The sequence below is a fragment of the Lepidochelys kempii genome, chromosome 8, assembly GCF_965140265.1.
Source record: "Lepidochelys kempii isolate rLepKem1 chromosome 8, rLepKem1.hap2, whole genome shotgun sequence".
Lineage (NCBI taxonomy): Eukaryota > Metazoa > Chordata > Testudines > Cheloniidae > Lepidochelys > Lepidochelys kempii.
Genome location: NC_133263.1, coordinates 47,418,996 through 47,441,807, shown reverse-complemented (window position 1 = coordinate 47,441,807; position 22,812 = coordinate 47,418,996). Strand labels below are relative to the sequence as shown.

Here is a 22,812-nt window from a genome sequence, read left to right as displayed (position 1 = left end):
GAGGTAGATCTCTGCTCAGGGCCACAGGTGCTACTGCCAAAAGCAGCGGGACTGTGGAGGAGGAAGACTAAAAGTGGGTCGCTGCACTGACCGACCGGCACGCAGGAGAGAAAAACAAACAAACAAACATTCTCCTTGCTCCATACCAAAGCTTGCTGAGAGCCGAGGAGGCAAAGCTAAGCCGGGAGGGCAGGCCAGTCATCCAGAGATATGGCTGGGCTTCACCTTTTATGGGAGGGAGAGGGGAAACAATTATTTGATTTAATATTATTTAAAAATTAAACTCATGCATTTTGACGGACCACATCACTCAGGAAGAAATGGTGTAGCCATCTGCAAACGAAGCATCACAGCTGTGTGTGTGTTTAGACGATACCCTGGACCAGATCCTCAGCCAGTGTAAATCAGCACCAGCTCCTGTTTAAACCTGCTGAGGGTCTGGCCCAGACTCTTTATAGCTCAGATCATGCAGGGGCAGCAAACAGTTATCCCATGATAAGCTTAGTTGCCACTCAGCTGAGTTGCATTTGCCCCCTGGGCTGCTCCTCCCAATCTCTAAATTAAGTTTAAATCCTGGAAATACAGGATTTCACGCACGTTAAAGATGACCTACAAAAGGGATTTTTTTTTAAATAATTAGGTTTCTGCCTTTAGTCTGGTTATTATTCTTTATGATAGATAAATGGGGCCCAAAAGGTTTATTTTTAAAAGTCTGCTTGTTTTTTTGATCTTCAAAATATCAGGAACGTCAAGTGTTCTCTCCCCTGGCCGTGTTGGAGGACTTTTTTGCCAGCAGACATGTGCGCTCGCATGCTTTCTAGGAGTCTTTCACAAAGGCATCCTTTCTCCCGGGTGTTCATTACGCGTTGACGGTAAACAGCTGTTTGCCAAAACCCAGGGAGTTTAAGTTCTCTGACAATCCCACCCTCTCTCGATTACTCATAGTTCACTCCCTTGACTCTTGCAGTTTCACAATTCCTCTAGGTTTTCAGTCACCAGAGAGTCCTCAGTCCTCCTGCTGCTCCCTGCTCAGATCCCCCTACCTAGGGAGTCCCTGCTCCAGAAGCCAGTGAGGAGGGGGAGCGTCTCAAATCCAGAAGGGGGAAAGCTACCTCTCTTTTTAACAGAGCAGGGAGAGACATACAGCTCCTTATCTTCACCCCTGCTCAGCACCTGTAGCGTGCAGGGCTGGTGACCAGTTCCACTGGAACGGCACCCCTAGATTGCTGTGCTTAGGCAAAATGCCCAGTTTCCCCCACCCCACACCAAGGTCTATGGTGCAGCACCCCTCTCTTGCTCAACTGATGTCAAAGTTCAAGCCTGCAGGTCTTTGGCTCAGCTGCTTGCTCAGGCCTGCAGCTGCTCAAACTTGCAGGACTTACACGAAAGGTGACTCATGCCAGACCTTGTGCTTGCTGGGCTGATTTCCACATAAGGGTCTTGTGAGCTCAGTGGGTCAGCAACACAAGCACCCAGAGCTGGTGTGAAGGCGCAGCCCCTGCAAAGTGACTGGCTCAGCCCCTTCTCCTTGCCAATCGAACGTCCCAAGGCAATCCTCTATGCTGGCACTGTTCAACGCTTCTAGCTCGCTTGCCCGATGTCGAGGCACAAGCCTTTGTGAACTCACCAGCTCAATGTCCCTAGCTTGCTGGTCTGGAGCTGAGACGCAGGCCTTTGTGAGGTTGGCTCAGCACCGGAGTAACTCCATCGCTGTAAATGGATTTGTTCCCATTTTGCACCAACATCAGGGAGCAGAGAACCAGGCCGTTCTGTTCACTTCACTCTTCTCTTGCGTAAGTGATGAATAGATGCATCGGAAGCTGAACTGGCGCTGACTGAGATCCCTGGGGAAATGACTGACTCGCACTGCTGAAGGAAACTGATCTTGGTCCTCCGAACCAGGTAAGGCAACCAGGTCCTCCAAACCAGCGACAGCCTGTGCATGGGAAGGGCACCCACAGCACGGAACAGGCTGCCCCCAAAGCAGCATGAGAGAGGGATTCAGAGTGGAAAATCTCTAAAGAGCGCCAGGCACTGTCACCACCAGCCCTACCCAAAGCTGCCACATTCTGAGCTATCTGCACATCTTCTAGCCCATGGACATGGAGCTCTCCTTAGAAAAGTGTGTGTTTTTCCGCTGTGTGTAGGTATCACAGGGAGGTCTGGCAATATCCAGCCATCTGTCACACGCAAAGAAAGGGGAGAGATTGTTTTCTTCTCTCCCTTTAATTGGGGCCCAGAAATGCAGCTTTAGTGAACCATGCCATCTCCCCTAAATGAATAACCGCTGCTCTGTTCAACATGAATCTTCACAGCTGTCAAAGGAAAGAGCGGGCAGGACCTGAAACCATGGTAAAAGGTCACTTGGTAAAAGTCATGCCGGGAAGGACGAATGCTTTATTGACAAAGACAGAGTGGAACGGATTAACCTGTAAGTCTTTGAGACTTGATCCTGGGCACTCTCAGCTCACTCTAGACTTTAGGTTAATTCTCTGCTGTTTGCCGCACTCCATGACGCATCACACAGCAGTACCTTATGGAAGGGAGTCTAAAACAGTGGTTCTCAAACCGCAGCCCACTTGCGCCCCAATCAGCACACAGCTGTAGCCCATATGACATCCTCAAGGCCATAGAGATAGTATATATATAGCGTGGATGCGGCCCACATAACACAGAGAGCTGCATATGAGGCCCACAATGGTAAATAGGTTGAGAAGCGCTGGAAGAACAACCAGGGCTTGGGGACCCCTTCCATCACTGTTGCGTCTTCACTACAGTGCTACGACGACGTAGACAAGACTGCCCCAGGCCACACAGGAGCTGAACTCATGTATCCTAGGCAAACCATCCTTCCCCTTAGATAAGCTTAGAACAGGAATTTTTAAACCCACCACACAAAGAAGATAATGTAACAGCTTATAACCACTTCCGTCAGCTGATTGTACTAACCCGAACTCAGAGAACAGAGGGTTGAAAGAGTTGGGAATTGAAAGATACAGTGATGGTAGTTTCAGGTGTTTGGTTAATATTGAAGGTCTGGTTGACAGACACAAGCACCTCAGCAGGATGCATTTGGTTAGGTGGGCTGTGATTTCCAAAGGGCCTTAAGGAAGGGAGGTGCCCACTCCCAAGGGCTGCTAATGGGATTTGGGTGCCTGAGGCCTTGTCTACGCAGAGATGGTTTGCCAGTGTGGCCATAGAGCAGGTATAGATATTGGGAAAAGAGTCCTTTTGCCAATATAGCTTATATCAATTCTCCTGCGCGAACTAAGCTATACCAGCAGAAGGACATTTTCCCCAGGGTAGCTGCGTTGACATGAGGGCTTTTGTTGCCATAGCTATGTTAGCCAAACATCACATCCCTACCCAACATTACTATGCCAGCCAAACTTTAAGCGTAGGCCTGGCCTCAGTGCTCCCAGCTTCAAAACAGCATTTCATCCTGTGCGCCTTCTTCAAGCGTCTCTTTAAAGCAACATTCTCTCACGAGGCCTGCAAACCTGGGTAATCCTCCTCCCTTAGCGCCAGTGTCATGGAAAGCCAAGCCAAACCCCAGAAAACACCTTCCCAACCTCTATCACGCAGGCACAGCTTATCCAAGCAACCACATGGTCTCACACCCTTGTCCTCTCTCCCCCAACCGCTAACATTTGTTACCTCCCCATATTGTGTCTTTGCTCAGGGCCGGAATCCCCATGAAAGCCAACGAGTATCCTCAACTCCCATCAACTTCCGTGGGATCTCAGGGCGCAATGCACTTCCTAGGAGTCACTCAGCACCTCGCATGATCAGGGTGTCTAATCACCTTAAAGCAGGGATATTGGACCAAATTCAGGGATGATTCTAAAGGAGTCTGTGCTGGTGAATTTACATTTTCATCTGACCCCATTAACTGGTCAGTTACACTAACGAACTTAGACTCTCACCCACTTAACAATGCATAACTTTAGAATACCTTGCACGTCACCTCTGCCACCAACTTGCTGAGCCTGAGAGAAGTGGTTCTCAGGGGGCACGCAGACGTCTTCCGGGGGCACATCAACTCATCTGGATATTTGTCCCATTTTACAACAGGCTACATAAAAAGCACTAGCAAAGTCAGTACAAACTAAAATTTCATACAGACAATGACTTGTTTATACTGCTCTATAGACTGAAATGCAAGTATGATATTTATATTCCAATTTATGTTATAGTTACATGGTAAAAATAAGAAAGTCAGCAATTTGTCAGTAATAGAGTGCTGTGGCACTTCTGTATTTTTATGTCTGATTTTGTAAGCAAGTAGTTTTTAAGTGAGGTGAAAATTGGGGTACACTTGACAAATCAGACTCTGGAAAGGGGTACAATAGTCTGGAAAGGTTGAGAGCCACTGCCTTAAAGAATTTAAGGGCTTGTCTAAACCGTTATAAGAGAGCATGTGAATTTAAACCGACACAATTATACTGGTGTAACCCCCTGCGTGGACTAACTTATTCTGGTACAAGAGAGCCTTTTTTCAGTTTAACTCATGTTGCTTTGGAAGAGGTTTAAGTAAAATAGAAATAGGCCACTCTTACACTGGAATAAGAGTAACTCTCCTGTAAAGTCCTGAGCCCTGCTGAAAAAAGGAGAATTGGCATCAGGCTGGCCACCAGCCATAAAACTTTGCCAAAGAAATCCATGACATGAGTCCTAAACTTAGAAGTGGAGAGTTAGAGAAGGGTTGGAAGACCCCAAACTAGACAGATGGATGTCAAAACAAAAGCATTTGATTGGCTGCAGAGTTTCTGAGGAACTGCTTCAAGTCCGGCTGGAATGGAGAAGAATTCGAAGAGCCAGTCCCAGAGAGTTGGGACTAAGGCTGGAAGAAGAGGATGATGCTGGAATGAGAGAGTGTCCACATGAGCAATATTACAGGTATAACTAGATCAGTTTAACAATCCTGGTATAACTGGTAAAACGTTCCTGTATAGACAAGCCCTAAGCTGATGTCACACACACACACACCTATCCACTGGCTGGCAGAATGGGCTTTATCGGGTAAAATAACATGAGAAGGTAAGAAGGTGCCAACTAAAGTAGGGAGTGGCTGAATTTAAGATGGCAGCATTCATGGGGTTCTCAAGCTTTTTCACAGTGTTATTCACTTCTCTTCGTAGAGTCTGAAGATACCCCCTCCTCCCATGCATGAATGATCAGAGCACTTCCTCTCCCATTCATGATTGTGCAGACCACCTCCCCTCCCATGATCATTGCACTATGAATCATTAATGAACAGACCACACCGTTTGCCCATTCACAATCCCACTACATTCCTGTGGCAACTACAGCAATTTCTTAGAAGGAGAATGACATAAGGGATGTACGTACAATCAACTTTAATGCCATGTTTTGCTCATTTGTTAAAAAGCCAATCATACGGTCTATTCTTGTTCTTTATTTCATCTTCCCCTCCCACCTGTTCTGTCCTCTCTCCCCCCGCCCCCACCTGTTCTGTCCTCTCTTCCCCCGTTGCTTCCTGACACATTTGTCTGACTTCTGGTCCTCTTCCTCTGCCCTTGCACATGTTTCCCTGACATTTGGTTCCCTTCACCCTTGGACATGCTGTCCAGGTGCCTGATCCGGTTTCCCCCGAGCCGCCCCCCCATAATGCTGCCTGGTGCCTCTCTCACTGAACATACCTCTCTTTGCAAATAGCGGCAGCTATCGCTCAACTCAGGGCTCCAGTCCCTGAGGGCAGCTCTTCTTTCCTCTCCTCTTTTGTAGCAGCAGCCCTTAAAGCCACCTGGTTTGATTTCACCTCTTTGTTTCCAGCTGCTTTTACAAGCATCCAGGTTCTTATTTGCAAGGAAGAAGGAGAAACCAGCCCCTTGCGGCTAGAAAGGTCTCCACAGGCCACAGATTGGAAACTACTGAAGTAATTAATTATTAAGACAGTTAGTGAACATTTGGGACTTGAACTCAGGAATTCCTTACTCCTAACCATACTGCTAGTCTGTTCTGTAAAGAGGCACATTAGCGGAGAAGGGATCATCCTGCTAAGCACATTTGGATTGATCCTGGATTTCCAAAAATATTTGCCTGGACAATTACCTCACTAGACCAAGCACTTCGCTGTGAAGATAGACTCAATCCAGCGAAGCACTTAGCCACATGCTTAACTTTAGTGATGTGAGTAGTTCCATCAACGCTTAAAATTAATTATGTGCTTAAGCACTTTGCTGGATCAGGTCCTTAAATATACATGCACAACACAACCAGGATCAACATACCCGCTTATAAAGTAATAGACTTTCCTACTGGGCACGTGCTGGGACACATTTTCAAATGTTCGTCCTTCTTATTTTACACCTGATTTAAAATAAAGTCTGCGCAAAGCTGCAGATTTACTGCTCACTAGGGAATTATTCAGAAAGCACATTTTGGCTTGAAAGGCTCAAGCATCTAAGGGCTTCTGTTGGCATAGCTACTCTCATTCAGGGAAGTGGTGTAGCTATACTGGCAGAAGAATATCTAGCTCTCCAGCAAAGGCTCTGTAGTGTGACATGTGCCAGTGACTTGCCCAAAATCACACAAAAAGAAATCTGTGGCAGAGGACTTAAATCCAGGTCTCCTGAATCCCAGTCCAGTGTCTTAACTACAAGACTATAGCTGCAAAGTTAAATTTCAGAGAGAGTTATGTGGAGTTCTAATGGACACTACTTTGCAGATTAAGGTATAGGGGATGGCAAATGCTATAATACAATTAAGCTAATGCGACTGAATTGCTCTTCGATCCAAAACTCAAAGCTATAAGGAAAAAAAATCATAAGGCAAAGATGTTCTATATTAGGGGCAAAAGATGAAAAAGCTTCAATGCATTGGACTTCTTACATTTTCTATTTGCCTTAACCCACCCTAATTATAGCACATTAAAAAGACTTTTGAGTTGTCACAGGACAAGCTACTTAACTGTCCCCTACTAATGACATGGCATCAAAACCTTCAATATCCTCCCTCAGGACAAGATGTGAATTTAATTACTTCTCATAAATCAGTTGAACAGAAAAGTGTTACTTTCATCAGAAATCATGGTAGGGTTTCAGCCAATCAGAAACTGAATTTTGATCCTTTGCACGCATACGCTTTGTTTGCAAGAATGTGACTGGCAAGCTGTGTAGTCTTGAATTGTATTGGAATTTTCCATGAAGTGGGGGGGGGAGGGAGGAGATTGGCTATCACCCACCCACCCACAATTTTGGCAGGCTGCCTTAATTGGCATCAAGCCTGTAGTCTCAACATTGATTTCAACCTGAGAGTGATCTAACCCTCCATCTATCCAGCCATTCGGCTGGAATAAACAAACTGAGTGGCACAGAGATTAATAATACCCTGAGTTTGGGAACTGACAGTTATACAAAACTGCTGCCATCCCAAATTAGCAGCCAAAGCTTATAAATTGTAGGTTTATTGGATACAATTTAAATCAACCTGAGAAGTAGATTTGGTTGAGGATTTGATATAAATTCACACTGTTAATTTGAGGTGTTTGGATGCATTTTATTTTATGCTTTTTGCTCCAGCTATTTAGTTTTGGTAATAAATTATATGAAATTAGAAACCAGTGGAGTTCAGATATTTCTTCCCCATATATTTGGGGTCCAGACCCGAGGAGTCCCAGGACAGATGACAACTCTGTGACCCAGATAGAGGCAGTCCATAGATCTGTCCCATAGTCCTCCTATAACTGGTATGCAGTCAGGGACCCTGATCTTTTGAAGGAAAACCAAACATATATATTGATCATGTATTTCAAAAAGCAACATGAGTTCCAAAAACCTTTGAGGTCCTAGGGTGGTACATACCTAAAGGCTAACCAATTCCCCTCACTAAGGCCACGTCTACACTACACACTGATTTCAAGGGCCACTGCAGTTTGTACCGCGCTCGTGCACATACATGCTTGGCTCCTTGTGCACACTCACCAGGAATGCTTGTGTCAGTGCAAGGGCAGTGCACCACAGGTAGGTATCCCAGTGGGCAACCTGCCACCGTCCAGTGCTCTGTCTTTTGGGATGTTGTGGCAATGCATAATGAGGCCAAAATGAGTTGCGCAGGGGTGACTGGGAGCATGGGGTCAACTTCCCAGGGTGCAACCGTCTCCAATCCATCCCATAATGACATCTGTATCGCATAATTTTCATGCCTTTTTTCAAAATCCCACAAACCCATTTGACCCTCTTCGCTCTCCACCATCTCCAGCGAAAGCATGGAGCCCACATACCTCGGCACTATTGACAGGAGCATTGCAAGCACAGGACGCACAAGGCTGTAGTATTCGCAAAGCCACAAGAACCACCCAATCAGCAGGGAACACGATGATTTCTTGGAGGAGAGATTGTTGTGGGTGGCGGCATTCACAGAGCAGCTGCAAATGGTGGAGCGCCACTTCTGGGCCTGAGAAATGAGCACTGACTGGTGAGATTGCACCGTAGTGCAAGATTGGGATGATGAGCAGCAGCTGCAGAACTCCCCGATGCGCAAGGCCACGTTCCCGGATCTATGCACCGAACTTGCCCCGGCCCTTCAGTGCAGGGAGACCCAAATGAGAGCTGCACTGACAGTGGAGAAGCCAGTGGCGATGGCACTGTGGAAACCTGCAATGCCAGATTGCTACCGGTCAGCTGGAAATCAGTTTGGAGTCAGGCAAACCACTGCAGGGGCCGTTGTCATGCAGGTGTGCAACGCCATCAATCGCTTCCTGCTACGCAGAACTGTGACTCTTGCAACGTGCAAGACAGTGGATGGATTTGCAGCAATGGGGTTCCTAAACTGCGGTGGAGTGCTAGACAGCACGCACGTCCCTATTATGGCACCAGACCACCTTGCCATAAAGCACATCAACAGAAAGGACTACTTTTCTATGGTTATACAAGCATCCGGGGATCACCGGGGAGGCTTCACCAACGTCAGTGTTGGTTGGTCAGGGACAATGCATGGTCTTCGCATCTTCAGGAACACAGGACCGTTCAGAAAGCTACAAGTAGGGACTTTCTTTCCTGACTGGTGGATTACCACTGGGAATGTTGAAGTGTCAGTAGTGATCCTGGGCAACCCAGCCTACCCCTTGCTCACGAACCCATACACAGGCCATTGACAGCACCAAGGTATGATTCAGCTACTGGCTCAGCAGGTGCAGAATGACAGTTGAACGTGCTTTTGGTCAATTGAAGGGATGTTGGCTTTGTTTACTCAGAAGATTGGGATATTTTTCTCACTGAGGTCCAATGGGTATAGCTGCCTGCTTTGTCCTGGATACGATTTGACGCAAAGAGGGAAAACCTTTCTGCCAGGGTGGAGGGCAGAGTTGGAGTGGCTGTCTGCTGAGTTTAAACTTCTAATAGCTCTTGTATTGGCTGAGCTAACTGAGTAGCTATATGGCTCAAGGAGGCTTTGAAAGAGCATTTTAACAGTGAGCCATAGTAATGTGTTTTGCTGCACCATGCTCTACCTGGCCCTGCTCTTTTGTGGCCTGTTAGGAATTGTGTGGTGATTGCTGTACGTGTAGGAATACAACATTGCCAGTACCTCTATTAATTTTGTTTGTGGCTTATCCTAGGAGTTGCGGCACACTATCAATAACAAGTAATTGGTTAAGGAGTACTTGTGGCACCTTAGAGACTAACCAATTTATTTGAGCATAAGCTTTCGTGAGCTACAGCTCACTTCATCGGATGCATACTGTGGAAAATACAGAAGATGTTTGTTTTTATACACACAAATCATGAAAAAATGGGTGTTTATCATTACAAAAGGTTTTCTCTCTCCCCCACCCCACTCTCCTGCTGGTAATAGCTTATGTAAAGTGATCACTCTCCTTACAATGTGTATGATAATCAAGGCGGGCCATTTTGTAGTGATAAACACCCATTTTTTCATGATTTGGGTGTATAAAAACAAACATCTTCTGTATTTTCCACGGTATGCATCCGATGAAGTGAGCTGTAGCTCACGAAAGCTTATGCTCAAATAAATTGGTTAGTCTCTAAGGTGCCACAAGTACTCCTTTTCTTTTTGCAAATACAGACTAACACGGCTGTTACTCTGAAACAAGTAATTGGTTGCTTTCAGGCCTGCTAAGCATTCGGTAACAGGTGTTGCAAACTAATAAATATGAGTTATGTTTTAAATAAGAGAGCTGTATTTTGTAACAGAATTCAGTAAAAAACCCACAACCATGAAATTTTAAAACAAATGTATTTAAAACTTATTAAAACTTAATAAATTAAGAGTGAAGAACTTATGAAGGGAAGAGAACATTCATGTCCATTTCAGCTACACAGACATGGCAAGCCTCGGGCAAACACAGAATTTGCCCCCCATGCACGTCCCCATTGGCCTTGCTGGAGCTGCCTCTCCCCCCCAAAAATAAAGAAGTCAAACTACCCCTATGAAGGTGGAATAGGGAGGTCCCAATATTGAGTTCTGCAGAGGGAGGTGAACCCAGGATTGTTGAACCTCTAAATCCACCAGAGTCTGCAGCATCTGTGTTTGCTGCTGGAGAAGCCCCATTATGTCCTGGTGTTTCTCCTCTCCATTCTTTCCTTCTCCAGGCTGTCTCCAATGTTCACCCCACAGGTCTTGTGCTCATGGTCCAATGCAGCCCTGGCTTGCAGGATCTCACTGAATAAGTCATCCCGAGTACTCTTCTTTCTCCCCCTTATCTGGCTCTGGTGTTCCACAGGTTTGGAGGAGGAGGCTCAAGGCCACAATGGCAGCAGCTGCAGATAAAACACACACAGGTACCGTCATCACTGTAGTCATGAAAGAAAGGAAAAGTTAAGAGGCAGAACTCACTCCCCTTGCTCCCCTAAAGTTTTAAGCACCACCTCCTCATTCACAATTCTGCTTGGGGTTACTTGTGCACAGCACCAGTCATGGTGAATACGGCCCACCAGGGGTTAGAGAAATGAGGAGGGAATTGCTCAGAGGCCTATAACTAGTACCATAAGGCAATGGCACCGAATATTGGCATTGGTGATTTTAGCTGATCTCACTCCTGAGGGTAGCAAAGGTGCGGAGAGTACAGCTGCTGCTCGTGTCCTGAAGCTACCTGGACCCATATGCTGCTACCTTCTATACTGCAATGGTGCCTGCTGAAGTTTTTGCTGACTGACATGGAGAAGTGTCCTACCACGGAGGAAGAAATTAAGCTGCCATCCCTAGAAACCTTTGGGAGAAGATTGCAGAGGACATCCATGGAAGTTTCATTAAAATCTCTCATGAGAATTCAAGGGACATCCCTGTGTCCATAAACAAACTGCTTTGCATGGTCCCCTGCATCCCGCCTCCCCGCACCTAACTCTAGAGGTGACTGAAAAGCAGTTAGCAACTCTACCTGTCTTGGTCATGCCACTCCCTCTTCTAGCACAAGTAAATTAATGAAGAGTCAAAAGCTGTGTCCTGCTATTTTCAGGGGCCAGGGGAGCCATCCCGGTAATGGAAAATGTATGTATACACTTACCTGTGGTTCTTTCCCCTGCATCGGGCTCAACTGTGCTTGACTGGTGGAGTCAAAAACAGGGCTGGCTTGCTGCGCAGCTTGATTCCCCAGTTGCCATTCTCCTCCTCCTTTTCCTCATCCACTTCATAGCTCATGACAAAGTCCTATGACTCAGGCTTCTTGGAGGTACCGAAGGTGTTGTGTGGAGTGGTGGTGGGATCTCTGCTGAGAACGGCATACAGCTCATTGTAAAAGCAGCAGGTCCATGGCTTGGCACTGGATCAATTGTTGGCCCTCCTGACCTTCTGGTACACCTATTGCAGCTCCTTGGCTTTCACGCGGCTCTGCTGCCAGTCCCTGCCATAGCCCTTTTCCTGCATCCCCCGAGCAACCTGCTTATGGAGGTCCACATTTCTGTAGCTAGTCCAGAGCTGTGCGTGCACAGCCTCTTCTCCCTACAGGTCCAGGAGATCCAGTATCATCTACTCCAGGCAGGAGCGTGGCTGGACCATGCAGTTGGCATGGTCGGCTGGGCAGCTGCACACAACAATGAAGAGTTGCTAGGTGTGCTCACCAAGCCGGGCAATCAGGAAAAGGAAATTGAGAAATTCACAGGGCTTTAAAGAGAGAGTAGCTGCTGGACTCCAGGACCCCTGGGCAGTGAAGTTCACAATGGTGACCAGAGCGGTCATCGTTGGGATCATGGGACAGCTGCTGGAGGACAGTTAGGGTCGACATAAGTAACGCACTGTCTACACTTGCGCTGTGTCTACTGTACATCAACCTTGGCTCAACGCTGCTCAGGGAGGTGGCGTTACTATGTCAGCATAATGGGCCACTTAATCATACACATATGCACAACTAGGTCGCCGGAAGGCAGCTTACAACAAACTAACTTTGTAGCATAGACCAGGCTTCAGCCTATATTCCTCCCACTACGTCCTACCTCAGATTGTGACAGGGAAGTTTATAAGTCACCTGAAAGAACACAGGACACAAAAGACTAGCTGAAACAGACATGGAGCATTCAACCTATGCCAGGAACACTGGACACTCAAATGACTAGACTGAAGCATGGCATGAAACACTGGACGTGGCTTTCATGTCTTGCTTTCTTCACATTTAGACCAGTGTCTGAGGCCAGGATCACGAGAGAGATTGGTCAGTCACTTCCTACGCTGAAAGGTGCTAATGGCTAGTAAGTCTTATCCAAAAAACAAATCACAGACCTCGTTAAGCCAATGGGTGACAAGCACCCTCCTCCAGGATCAACAAAAGGAGCAAGTACAAACAGCCGGGGCAGTGGGGACCACCCCAAAGCAAGCAATAGGCCACGTGGCAGGTCAGAGCTAAGCTGTGCGGACTGATGGGTTTCCCCAGTTGCAAAAGCAGGGCTAGATCATCATTTACAGGCGGTGTGTGTTGGAGCAGGAAGTCTCTGCTCTGATAATTTCCTGTATCATTACCCTCCCCAGGACTCAGTTCTCCATCTGTACAATGAGATTACCAGCAGGGCCCTATCTCACCAGGATGTTGTGAGGACAAGAATATGAAAGATTGTGAGGTGCTCAGACACTCTGGTGACAGGGCCCAAGTACGTACTTGGGTCATGTCTACACTACAAAATTAAGTCGATCTAACTTACATCGGCATATAGCCGCCATCATAACTACACTGCTTGTGCGAGTTTACACTTTGCTCCTTGTGTTGATAGTGGATGTCCTCACCGGGAGCACCCGTATCTATTGTATTGTCAGTCTGGGGCACTGTGGGATGGCTCCTGAAAGCCAGTAACAGTTGACATAAGCAACACTGACACTGCGGCGACCTAACTACATTGACATTGACTCTGTGTCTCTTGTAGAGGTGGAGTTATTAAGTCAGCATAGCAGGGCAGTTACCTCAGCGGGAGCAACGTTTAAATGTCAGTACTTCCATAGTTAGGGCGACGCAAGCTGCCTTGTATTGCTCTAACTCTAGGGTAGACCAGGCCTTTGATGGACACAGGAGATGGTGTTGCAAGCGTGAGCCTGAGAAAAAACAAAGGCAGAGGGCTTCTTGGGCACAGAGATTGCTGGAGTGGGATCTCAGCAAGGAAACTGCATGGCATTGTTTGTTCTAACTATGTTCTGGGAAAGAAGACTGTGAATAAACTGCAAGAAAATACCTGACACGCATCACTGATTTCTCAGCCTAATGGAAACAACCCTGCAAGACCCTGAATTGTAGCAAACCACTCGAGCCAAAAGGGCAATACACTGGTCCTTGACACTCAGAATGCCACATATCTTACTCCTGGCAGCATGATGCCTGTCTATTCCACACATGCACAATGAGTGACCAGCTTGCTGCTGCTGCTAAGGTTGACTCAAGCATCCATAGTCAGGGGCGTTCTCCCATCCTCACAGCTCTCATGGGCAAAGCTGGCCACAACTTCCTGGCAGGCCTACAAACCTTACACCACCAGCCCCCTCCCCTACAAAAATACTACTGATTCCTGTGCCCATCCCCACAACCCAAATTTAACTGTTTTCCACTGTTAACCACCCCACTGCGTTAATGTGAATGAGCAACAGAAACACTGTCTCCAGCTATCCAACGACAGTAAAGGATTGCAGCAACTCAAACAACTCAGCGATGCAGAGACACCTTTCTGGTTTGTGCACAAATTTATCTAGCACCCTCCTGTACCGAGGGCTTTTAGACAGTTATTACTGGCACTGAGTAGCACCTGCAGGCCCTGAGAGCAGGGCCCCATCCTGCTAAGTATTCTGCACACATGCTGAGGGACAAGCCCAAGAGCTTACAGTCTACATAGACAGGGAAACAAGCACAGTGACTTGGCCAGGCTTGCACAGCAAATCAGTTGCAGAGCCAGGGACTGAACCCCAGTTTATTGACTCCCACTCCACTGCCTAGTCCGCTACACCACATTACTTCTCTTGTCTAACCGATATAATCACAAATCCTGAACGTGGCTTGACTCTGCAGCCTGGCAGACGGATTCCCTCCCTCCAAACACACACACACACTCTTCCTCCCCCCTCCTTCTACCTTCCAGTGTTACCCAGCACACAGCCTATTTCATGGGGTGGGGGCAGAGTCCCTGGATTTTGGACTTATATCTTTAAGGTGACTAATCACACAGCAGTAACAACAAAGAGGAAATACACCCACCAGGCTCAGCTTGTAAGCAATCTGTGGGCTGAAATTTGTTTGCTTGGAGCAAACACTCAATCATCACCGATCGCACACAAATTCATAAATATCAGTCTGTTCTCAAACAAGAAACCAGCTGAATTTCATTCAAAAAATCATAGCCTACAAATAGCTCACCCCAGTTCTACTCTTCGTACGGTATTCTGCATCCGGTTCAACCCTCTGGTCCTGATTCCCCACTGCCCTGCGCCTGGTGTCGCCATTTACAGCCATGCCGAGTGGCTGCAAAATGCTGCTATGATCACACGGCCAGACTAGTAGTTATAATCAGTATTCGCAGGGTGCAGTTAAGGTGGAGAGCATATCCAAAGGAGCAGCTACTTGCTTCTGAGTCTAGTTCTACACAGGGCTTAACATCTGCCTAGTTCAGAGCAGCATCAGAGCTACGCTAACCCAGGCAGGATGATTACGGACCCAAAGGGCCAGCTGAGACTAGCTGGAGCACAGTAAAGCTTTAGCCACACCCTCTCTCGCCTCTATGATACCCCACTATGCTAGGGGTGGTGTTAGAGCCAGCTATGCTAAGTCTACACCAGCTACTGACTCTCCATGCCAAGGGAATCCCCGCCATGATGAGATCTGGTGACTTTGTGGCCCGTTTGTGGCACCAGAACAACATAAAGGGGCCAGATCACAGAAGGAATCTAACTTGTTAGAGTGTGACCTCCGGTTTGCAGTCCATTTGTGCAGGTGGGAAATAGAACGCAAGGTACAAGACAAAGGGCCTGGTTCTCTGCTACATGACCAGCGCCCATCAGTCTTAGCATCTGTGAAAGACCAGCCACAACCCTGCATGACAGATGAAGTTTACTCACTGCAATAGTTTGCACTGTATAAAGTAATGATTTACACTGATTTGAAAACAATATGTATACGTTGCATATTGTCCACCAGAAAATTCTGTTGACTATCTTGTGTCACACAACTATTAATCAGCTTACATAACACACTTCTTGTTAACCAATGAATCTTTCAATGCGCTCACCGATATCATTGTTAATCTGACATTAACATCAGTTTACAGAACTCGATTTATCAAGGAAGCAGTGAGTTTAATTGTTGCTTCAATCCATGTGTGCTCTGTGATTTGGAACCCTTTACTGACTCAAGATGGGTCATATATTTAGGGTGCATTTATAAATAGTTAGTAAAGGGTCAATAAATGATTGTCTCTCTCACCAACATAAGTTGGTCCAATAAAAGACATTACCTCACCCACTCTGTTCCCCTAATAAATGATTGACAGTGTAATAAGCAGTTAGATCAATTGTTACTAATTGTTAGAGTCCAGCAGCTCAACAGGTTGCTTTTATAAGCATCTATACCCCCCTCCTACTGATGTACTTGGGGAACCAGACTTGAAAAAAGCACCAGGCTAATGCTTGGCATAATATTTCTTTCTATTTTCCTGTACCTCAGCTCTCCTCTCTTCTGGGGTACAGACCAGGAGTTTGATACATATTACAAGATGGATTGATTTAAATCAAAGCTATTTTAATCACTGCTTTTAATCATGATTTAAATTAGCAAGTCGGAAAACGATTTAAATAATCAATTTTAATCTTGTTTTAATTTGTACTTAGTATTATTTTCCTAAAGAAAAGTCGATACTCACTGGTTGATAATCATTAAAAAACATTGATTTGCAACAAAATAAAGCTTTTACACTACATTTGGTACTTTTTGCTAACCAGGACACTATAGTATACCTATACACATTTATTTAAGCAATGATACAACTTAACATACATTTTTTCAGATTAATAATTTTTATATTTTATGTTAGAAAATGGTGAATGATGCATTTCTTATTTACTAGATGATTGTTAATTTTTTACTTGGGATTTGTGTCAAGCCTTATTTGGATGGAAATTAGAATTCATTTAAAAAATGTCAAAACCAGCATTTTTAAGAGTTAGTTAAATAAAAAACACCATAAATGTGCTGGATACATCAGGAAAAAAGAGGTGATCAAAATATGTTTTACATTTAAAACTAACTGATTTAGTAAACAAAATAAGTATTATCTGTAGTTAGTGAATTGAACTAATGGTCTCTGGTCGCCATACCCTTTGAGATTTTAGAACTAGTAGATCTCATCCCTCATTCCTGGTTTTTATTCATAGATTGGAAGAAAAGGGAAGAAAAAAAAACAAGCTTTCCTGCTTTTTCAACTTTCAATCAGTGTCTTAACTTTGAATAAACTAGTCGTTGAATTGAACTGAACCAACTGAATAAACTGAAATGAACAAAATAATCTCTCTGCACCTGCAGCAAAGATTACTGCCGTCAAAAGCTGGTTTAGCACTTTTCCATAGATTCCAGTGCCAGAAGGGATCGTTTGGGATCACCTCATCTGACTGTAATCAAGTCACCCCTTTACCTTCTCTATCACTTGAGTCTATCACAATCAGGCAGGTTTTTTAATCCTTTAATCATTCTCACGGTTCTTCTCTGAACCCTCGCCAATTTATCAACATCCTTCTTCAACAAACTCTGGTTTCAGGTGCTTAGCCAGACTTCCACCAGTTCAGTGCTGTGACTTGCTTTAAAACTTCGGCAGGAAATGAGTACTGCTTAGCATTATTTTTATTTCACTTAAATGAAATTCATAGATTATTATAAATTTAGACCTTAACATAGACTGTCCGACTTTCAAATTTAATTTTAAGTAGGTTTATTTTTATTTTATTGTTTTATTAAGTAGGTTTGTTTTTATTGTTTATTTTTAAACAAAATTTAAATTTAAAAACTGATTTAAATAAAGCCCGATTTAAATTAAAAATTTGATTTTAAAAATATCATCAATTTTTCCATGCTGATGTATAATATCGCATTAAATATGTAACTGGAGAGTGGCTCAAAATCACTAAAGATAAACATTTACTCAATCTATATAAAGTTATGCATACATAACAGTTTGCTTATAACCCTTGAAACAATTATGAATATCATCAATAACAACTCTTGCATATTGACTATACTCCTTCAAGGGGGCTTCCCCCTCCCCAAGTTTTAGTATTTGTTACTATCATGAGTTAAAATGCAAAGTATAATCATGCACATACATACACCTCCCTGGGGCTCTTCTCTTCTCAGTTTTTGTGGAACAGAACCTAAACTCTCTCTAGGGGATGCCATCTCCTTAAAACTGGGAAACAAGCACTAGTCCCCCAGTCTCCTTCAAACTCCCCCTGAGTCTTTGCCACACCAGTCTGCAATCTGCATAGCCTACAGCCATTTTAGTCCTCTTTGTCTGCTTCTGCAAGGGGGGTGAGGGAGCAAGCAGCCTGCTATCTAAATTCCACAAAATGGGTAAAGTTGCTGGAATACAATCCCTATGGTACAGATATCTGGTCCTTGTAGTGCTCCCACCATAAATCTTCCACTCTAATCTGGCTCCCACTCTTCCTATTTATAAACTCTTCCCCTTCCCCGTGAGTTCCCATTGGTTCTACCAGAGAGCAATTCTGAGTGTGTCCTGCCAGGCTACATGCCCACAATGGAAATCACCTAAGTAGCTTCAGACAGCTCAGGAGTAGGCCTAGTGACTACCATGCCTCATTTGTGGAGGATTCTGGCCCACCCAGCAGAACTACCCCAGCCAGCCCTGGCAAATCAGAGTGCCCCAAAACAAAACCAAGAAACTACGTCTCCTCCCCCTGATTCTTCACTTGTTTCCACCACTAAATGTTGCAATGCAAACATGTGTTTACACTTACAACCACCTGTTCACGCCTATAACATCTATGAATCATTAACCCTTTATAAACTGTTTTATAAATGTACCCTTATTTGCGAAGTGTGAGCCCCAAGCAGTATGCGTCCGTTACAGAATTGCATCCCATTCCCGCTTCTTTTTGATGCATGTTATTGTTCATGCACTATAAGAGGAAAACATGTACTGAACATTTATGAACCCAGGCTTATCAGGGAGAAATAAATCAAACCCAGAGCAACGGGAGATTTAAACCCAATGCTGCAAAAGCTTGTTTCTTTCCAAAACTTGCATGCTGGCACCCGAGTTACACTGTGACAAACCTCAACTTGCAAGGTTTCCAGGACTGCTACAGGAAGACAGAGACAAGCCATGCTGTTGCAAAGCCCCAGAGAAAACAAACAATGGAGCATTGCTATTTGTAAAGACTCCAGGCAGCCCTTGTGTCTCATCAGCCCCTCTCCTGGCAGAGTCGGATTCAAGGCAATGCATATGGCCTGCTCGCTCGGCTTGACAGTGTCAGGTCAGCACCGTTCAGCTTTACATTTTAAGAAAGGGTGAGGCGGGGACTTACGGAAAGGAGAAAAGGAGCCCGTCACCGTGCACTGGGGGACCTGCATCTCTGAGCTGTGTCCCTGGCCTCCAGCTCACTAGCCTGGGAAGGGTGCTCCGGTCACCCTGACAAAGGAGGCTCTCAGGGGAGGAGGGAACGGGAAGCCTGCTTGCACATTATAACCTGCTTCCTGACAATCTTCCCCGAGTTACAAATTTACCTCCCAGACCTTGACCTGGGCTGGGTTTTTGGCGCATTTTTTTTTTTTTGCGCGCATGGGCACGTTTGCTTTTTTGGCTCCTCTCTCTTTTGTGTTGCAACACAGTGCCAACAGCATGGCCAGACAAACCAGCCAGGGCTGCGATCTTCTCAGCCGGGGCAGGGGGGGAGGAGTGGTTTTAAAATCTGTGTCATCAAGGGGGGCAGTTTGCTATTTGAAGGCAGGGTCTGTTTCTAACCATGCCTGCAGCCCCCTTCCAATCTCAGTTTCCCCCGGCGAGATAACAGCTGGCCTTTGAACTTTTAGCACAAGTCCATAAACTATCCAGTCACATTTCTTCTTTTTTGACTGCTTCCTCTCTCTGGCTCTCTACAGAAAGCTAACTAATGCACATTTGATCTCTTGCTGTTAATTCCTAGGACAGACAAAGCACATGTACTTTTTACCTTGCTATCGCTACCAGAGGTCAACACCGTACCTCCACCCAGAGTCGACCTTGACTAGCTACATCAAGGTAAAGCACTACAGAGCCTTGCCTCCCCTGGGATTTGCAGCTGACACGTGCTATTGCCTTATTTTGGCAGCGAAGGCCTAGCCCCTGCCTTTGGGTATGTTGACCTTGCAACTGGGGGGTGTGATTGTAGCACACGTAGTGGCAAGCGGCATACAATGCAAATGACTCTTCACAGCACCTTTCAGGACCTCCCAGAACTGTTGCATTGTTTGCCAGCTCTCTGTTTCTGGTCCACCTGCCCCAGAAAGCAAGAGGATACCCTGAGAATAGCACTCATAGGTTATTTGACTTTCATCTCTCTTCACTTTAGGTCAGCTCCAACCAAGTGAGATGGACAGTTGTGCTGTCAGTTCGGGATACTGACCCCTCTGTCCCTTTGGGCTGTTTCCCAGTGTGCCCTGTGGCCCCGCCTCACATACTCTTCCCCGGCTGACTCTTCGGTCAGGCCCAAAACAAAAGGGAAGCCAAACTAGTTACGAGTAACAAAAAGGTCCTGCTCCAGGCCTACCTGGCCAAGGCAGCTTTCACATTAGATGTCTCCAGTTAAGCTCTAGCCCCAGCTGGTCCTTCCTTGGAGGCACCTTCAAGGCAGTCTCTAGCTAAAGCTAGCTCAAGAGGTCTCCTCCCTCTCACCAAGCTGGGCTTGTCCTCTTATCTCCTCTCCCCAGACTTGACACCTACTGCAGTTATAGCAGGCAAGGGGGATTGTACCCAGGGGCTCTCCTTAACCCCTTCAGGCCCAGTGCAGGGCTGGTACCCCCCATCACATGTTGGCAGCCCCCTGTCCTTTTCTCATATATGGGACAGGGGGACCATTGTAAAGGTTTTCCTGTAGAGTGTAAAGATTTACAGTGTCACAGTGGGAATTATTTCAATAAACTATAATGTATGCTTCCTTAGTATAACTTATTGATCCCATTCTAAAAATGTGGCTGGGGAAAATGGGACACAAGCTACTAAAGAGAATTAATTTCTCACTGCAAATCAGACTTACAGTTGCCCTTCTGAGAGGAGCCCAGGAACACAATGTGTGAAAGGATAGAGACAATGAGATAGGATGAGATATAATAATCACATGTGATGGTAGATTTGAAGCAATGATCTATCTATTTAATCTAATAATGAAGAATTTGCTCCAGGTGTCCCTGGAATATGTTTGGCAGACACAAGATTTAGCAATACTTAAATTTCTAAGGAACCCTCAAATACTGCCGTGACAAGCACAGTGTCAGAACCTATAGAGAACAGAAATCATTTTATTCTTTTATGAACAAATGAGAGGCTATAAGCCTTTATAGACCAGGTGGCAATAAAACTTTACAATGCAAAACCATGGGGGAGTTTGTTAATCCGCTCCGATTGCCAGTTAGTTTCCCAGGTAGAATTTAAAATGTTGGTTTTGCTCTATAAAAAATTCTAAATGGCCTGGTATCACCCTATTTAACAGGCTGCCTCTCTCCCCATGCCATAGAGCTGCACACACAAGCAGAGGAGGCCATCTGAGTGACATTCCCCTGTTTATGTTTTGTTCACTACACGCACACAGAGAGGTTAGATGAAAACATCAAATACTGTTGCTAGAAGGCTGCAGTGTAACATCACTTTAGCATTCAGAGCAAGAACCCATGCATAGAGAGAGACAAAGTATGCTGATCCCTAAAACAGAGAGGTACAACTTACCCCACTTTGATCTGACTCTCATCACATGCTTCCCTACCAAGGCCCTGGCCTGCAAGCAGGACCAGGAAACCCTGTGAGAATTTAGTGATTGATCACTGTTTTCAATACACCACATGCGACAGAGGCAACTGCTCACAGGGCATTCACTGTGAGGGGCCCTTGGTTTAGGAATTCACCCCTCCTCTTGATCTGAAATAGCCTGAAACCACTGAACTTCAGGGCATGTTGGCAGCCCCATTTCCTTTCTCCTGGCATTTGAGGCAGAATGGGGTGCTGGTGTTATCATTTGATTACAGCTGGATTTCTACTGCAGGGAGAGGGAGTTTCATTGTACTCTGATTTGCTTGCATTTTAAACAAGAGATTTTGCATGGGCACTTTATTTGGATTTCTAAACAGAGAACAAAGAAGTAAAAAAGGGTTTACACCATTCCCTCCTCCCCCCAGCTATTTGCTGACATCACCTTTGATGCGGTTTTATACAGACATTTCCAAACAACTGGTTTGATTTGATTCTATTCTGGAGTTTTGAATGACTCAGCTTCTCATGATTTAAATACCTAATAAGGGGGAATTAAGCTAAGTTAATTAACACTGATGGGAAGAAGAAAAGGGAATTGTAATTTTATTCATTAAGGCCCAGATTTAGCAAAATGTTAAGCAAGTGCTTAGTTTAAGGACTTGCTTAAGTCCTAGTGACTTCAAACAGGACTAACATGCCTCTCTCCTGCTGGTAATAGCTTATCTAAAGTGATCACTCTCCTTACAATAAGAAAAGGAGTACTTGTGGCACCTTAGAGACTAACCAGTTTATTTGAGCATGAGCTTTCGTGAGCTACAGCTCACTTCATCGGATGTATACGAAAGCTCATGCTCAAATAAGTTGGTTAGTCTCTAAGGTTCCACAAGTCCTCCTTTTCTTTTTGCGAATACAGACTAACACGGCTGTTACTCTGAAACCTATAACATGCTTCTGATTGCACCTAGGAACCTTATTCATAGACCAGTACCACATTGTGCTAGATGTTGTACAAATGTACCTGGCTGAATCATGCCCTACATACTTTCCCTGTATCATACAGTGCACACTAGTTTGTTATTGTAAGATTGAACATTAACACTGAAATATTGGTTTTGACAGGTGATTTTTTTTGTCTGTCTTTAAGTTTAATTAAATATAAATAAGACAGACATTTACAAGCACTTTTCAAACAAAAATACACACAGAGACACACATTGATTTCTCTTGGGACTTTAAAAAACAGATTTCATCCAGTTCACGTGTCAGATGCTACCATGCCTGTGAACGATTTACAAATAGGATCAAAGATCAGTACTAATTTTAGTAGGCTCTTGGGCCATATGTCCCCTAGACTACTTTTGTTTTGATGAAACCTTGTGGCTCATGTTCCACAGATAAAAACAAACAGATGCACTGGATTCTG

The 22,812-nt window shown here is 45.2% G+C and overlaps 1 protein-coding gene across 4 annotated transcripts in view; it reads right to left on the bottom strand.

Moving 5' to 3' along the window:
- Nucleotides 1–19,113, bottom strand: part of RXRG (retinoid X receptor gamma) — a 116,400-nt gene extending 97,287 nt beyond the window's left edge. For 3 of the 4 annotated variants that reach the window (XM_073358200.1, XM_073358199.1, XM_073358204.1), the window contains exon 1: nt 18,976–19,113. In XM_073358200.1, coding sequence (XP_073214301.1) covers nt 18,976–19,021 — 46 coding nt within the window. In that variant the 5' untranslated portion in view covers nt 19,022–19,113. Of the gene's footprint in view, nt 1–14,800; nt 14,846–18,975 lie in introns of those variants that run through there. The other variant, XM_073358202.1, reaches the window with a different exon arrangement.
- Between the last annotated feature and the right edge of the window lie 3,699 nt (nt 19,114–22,812).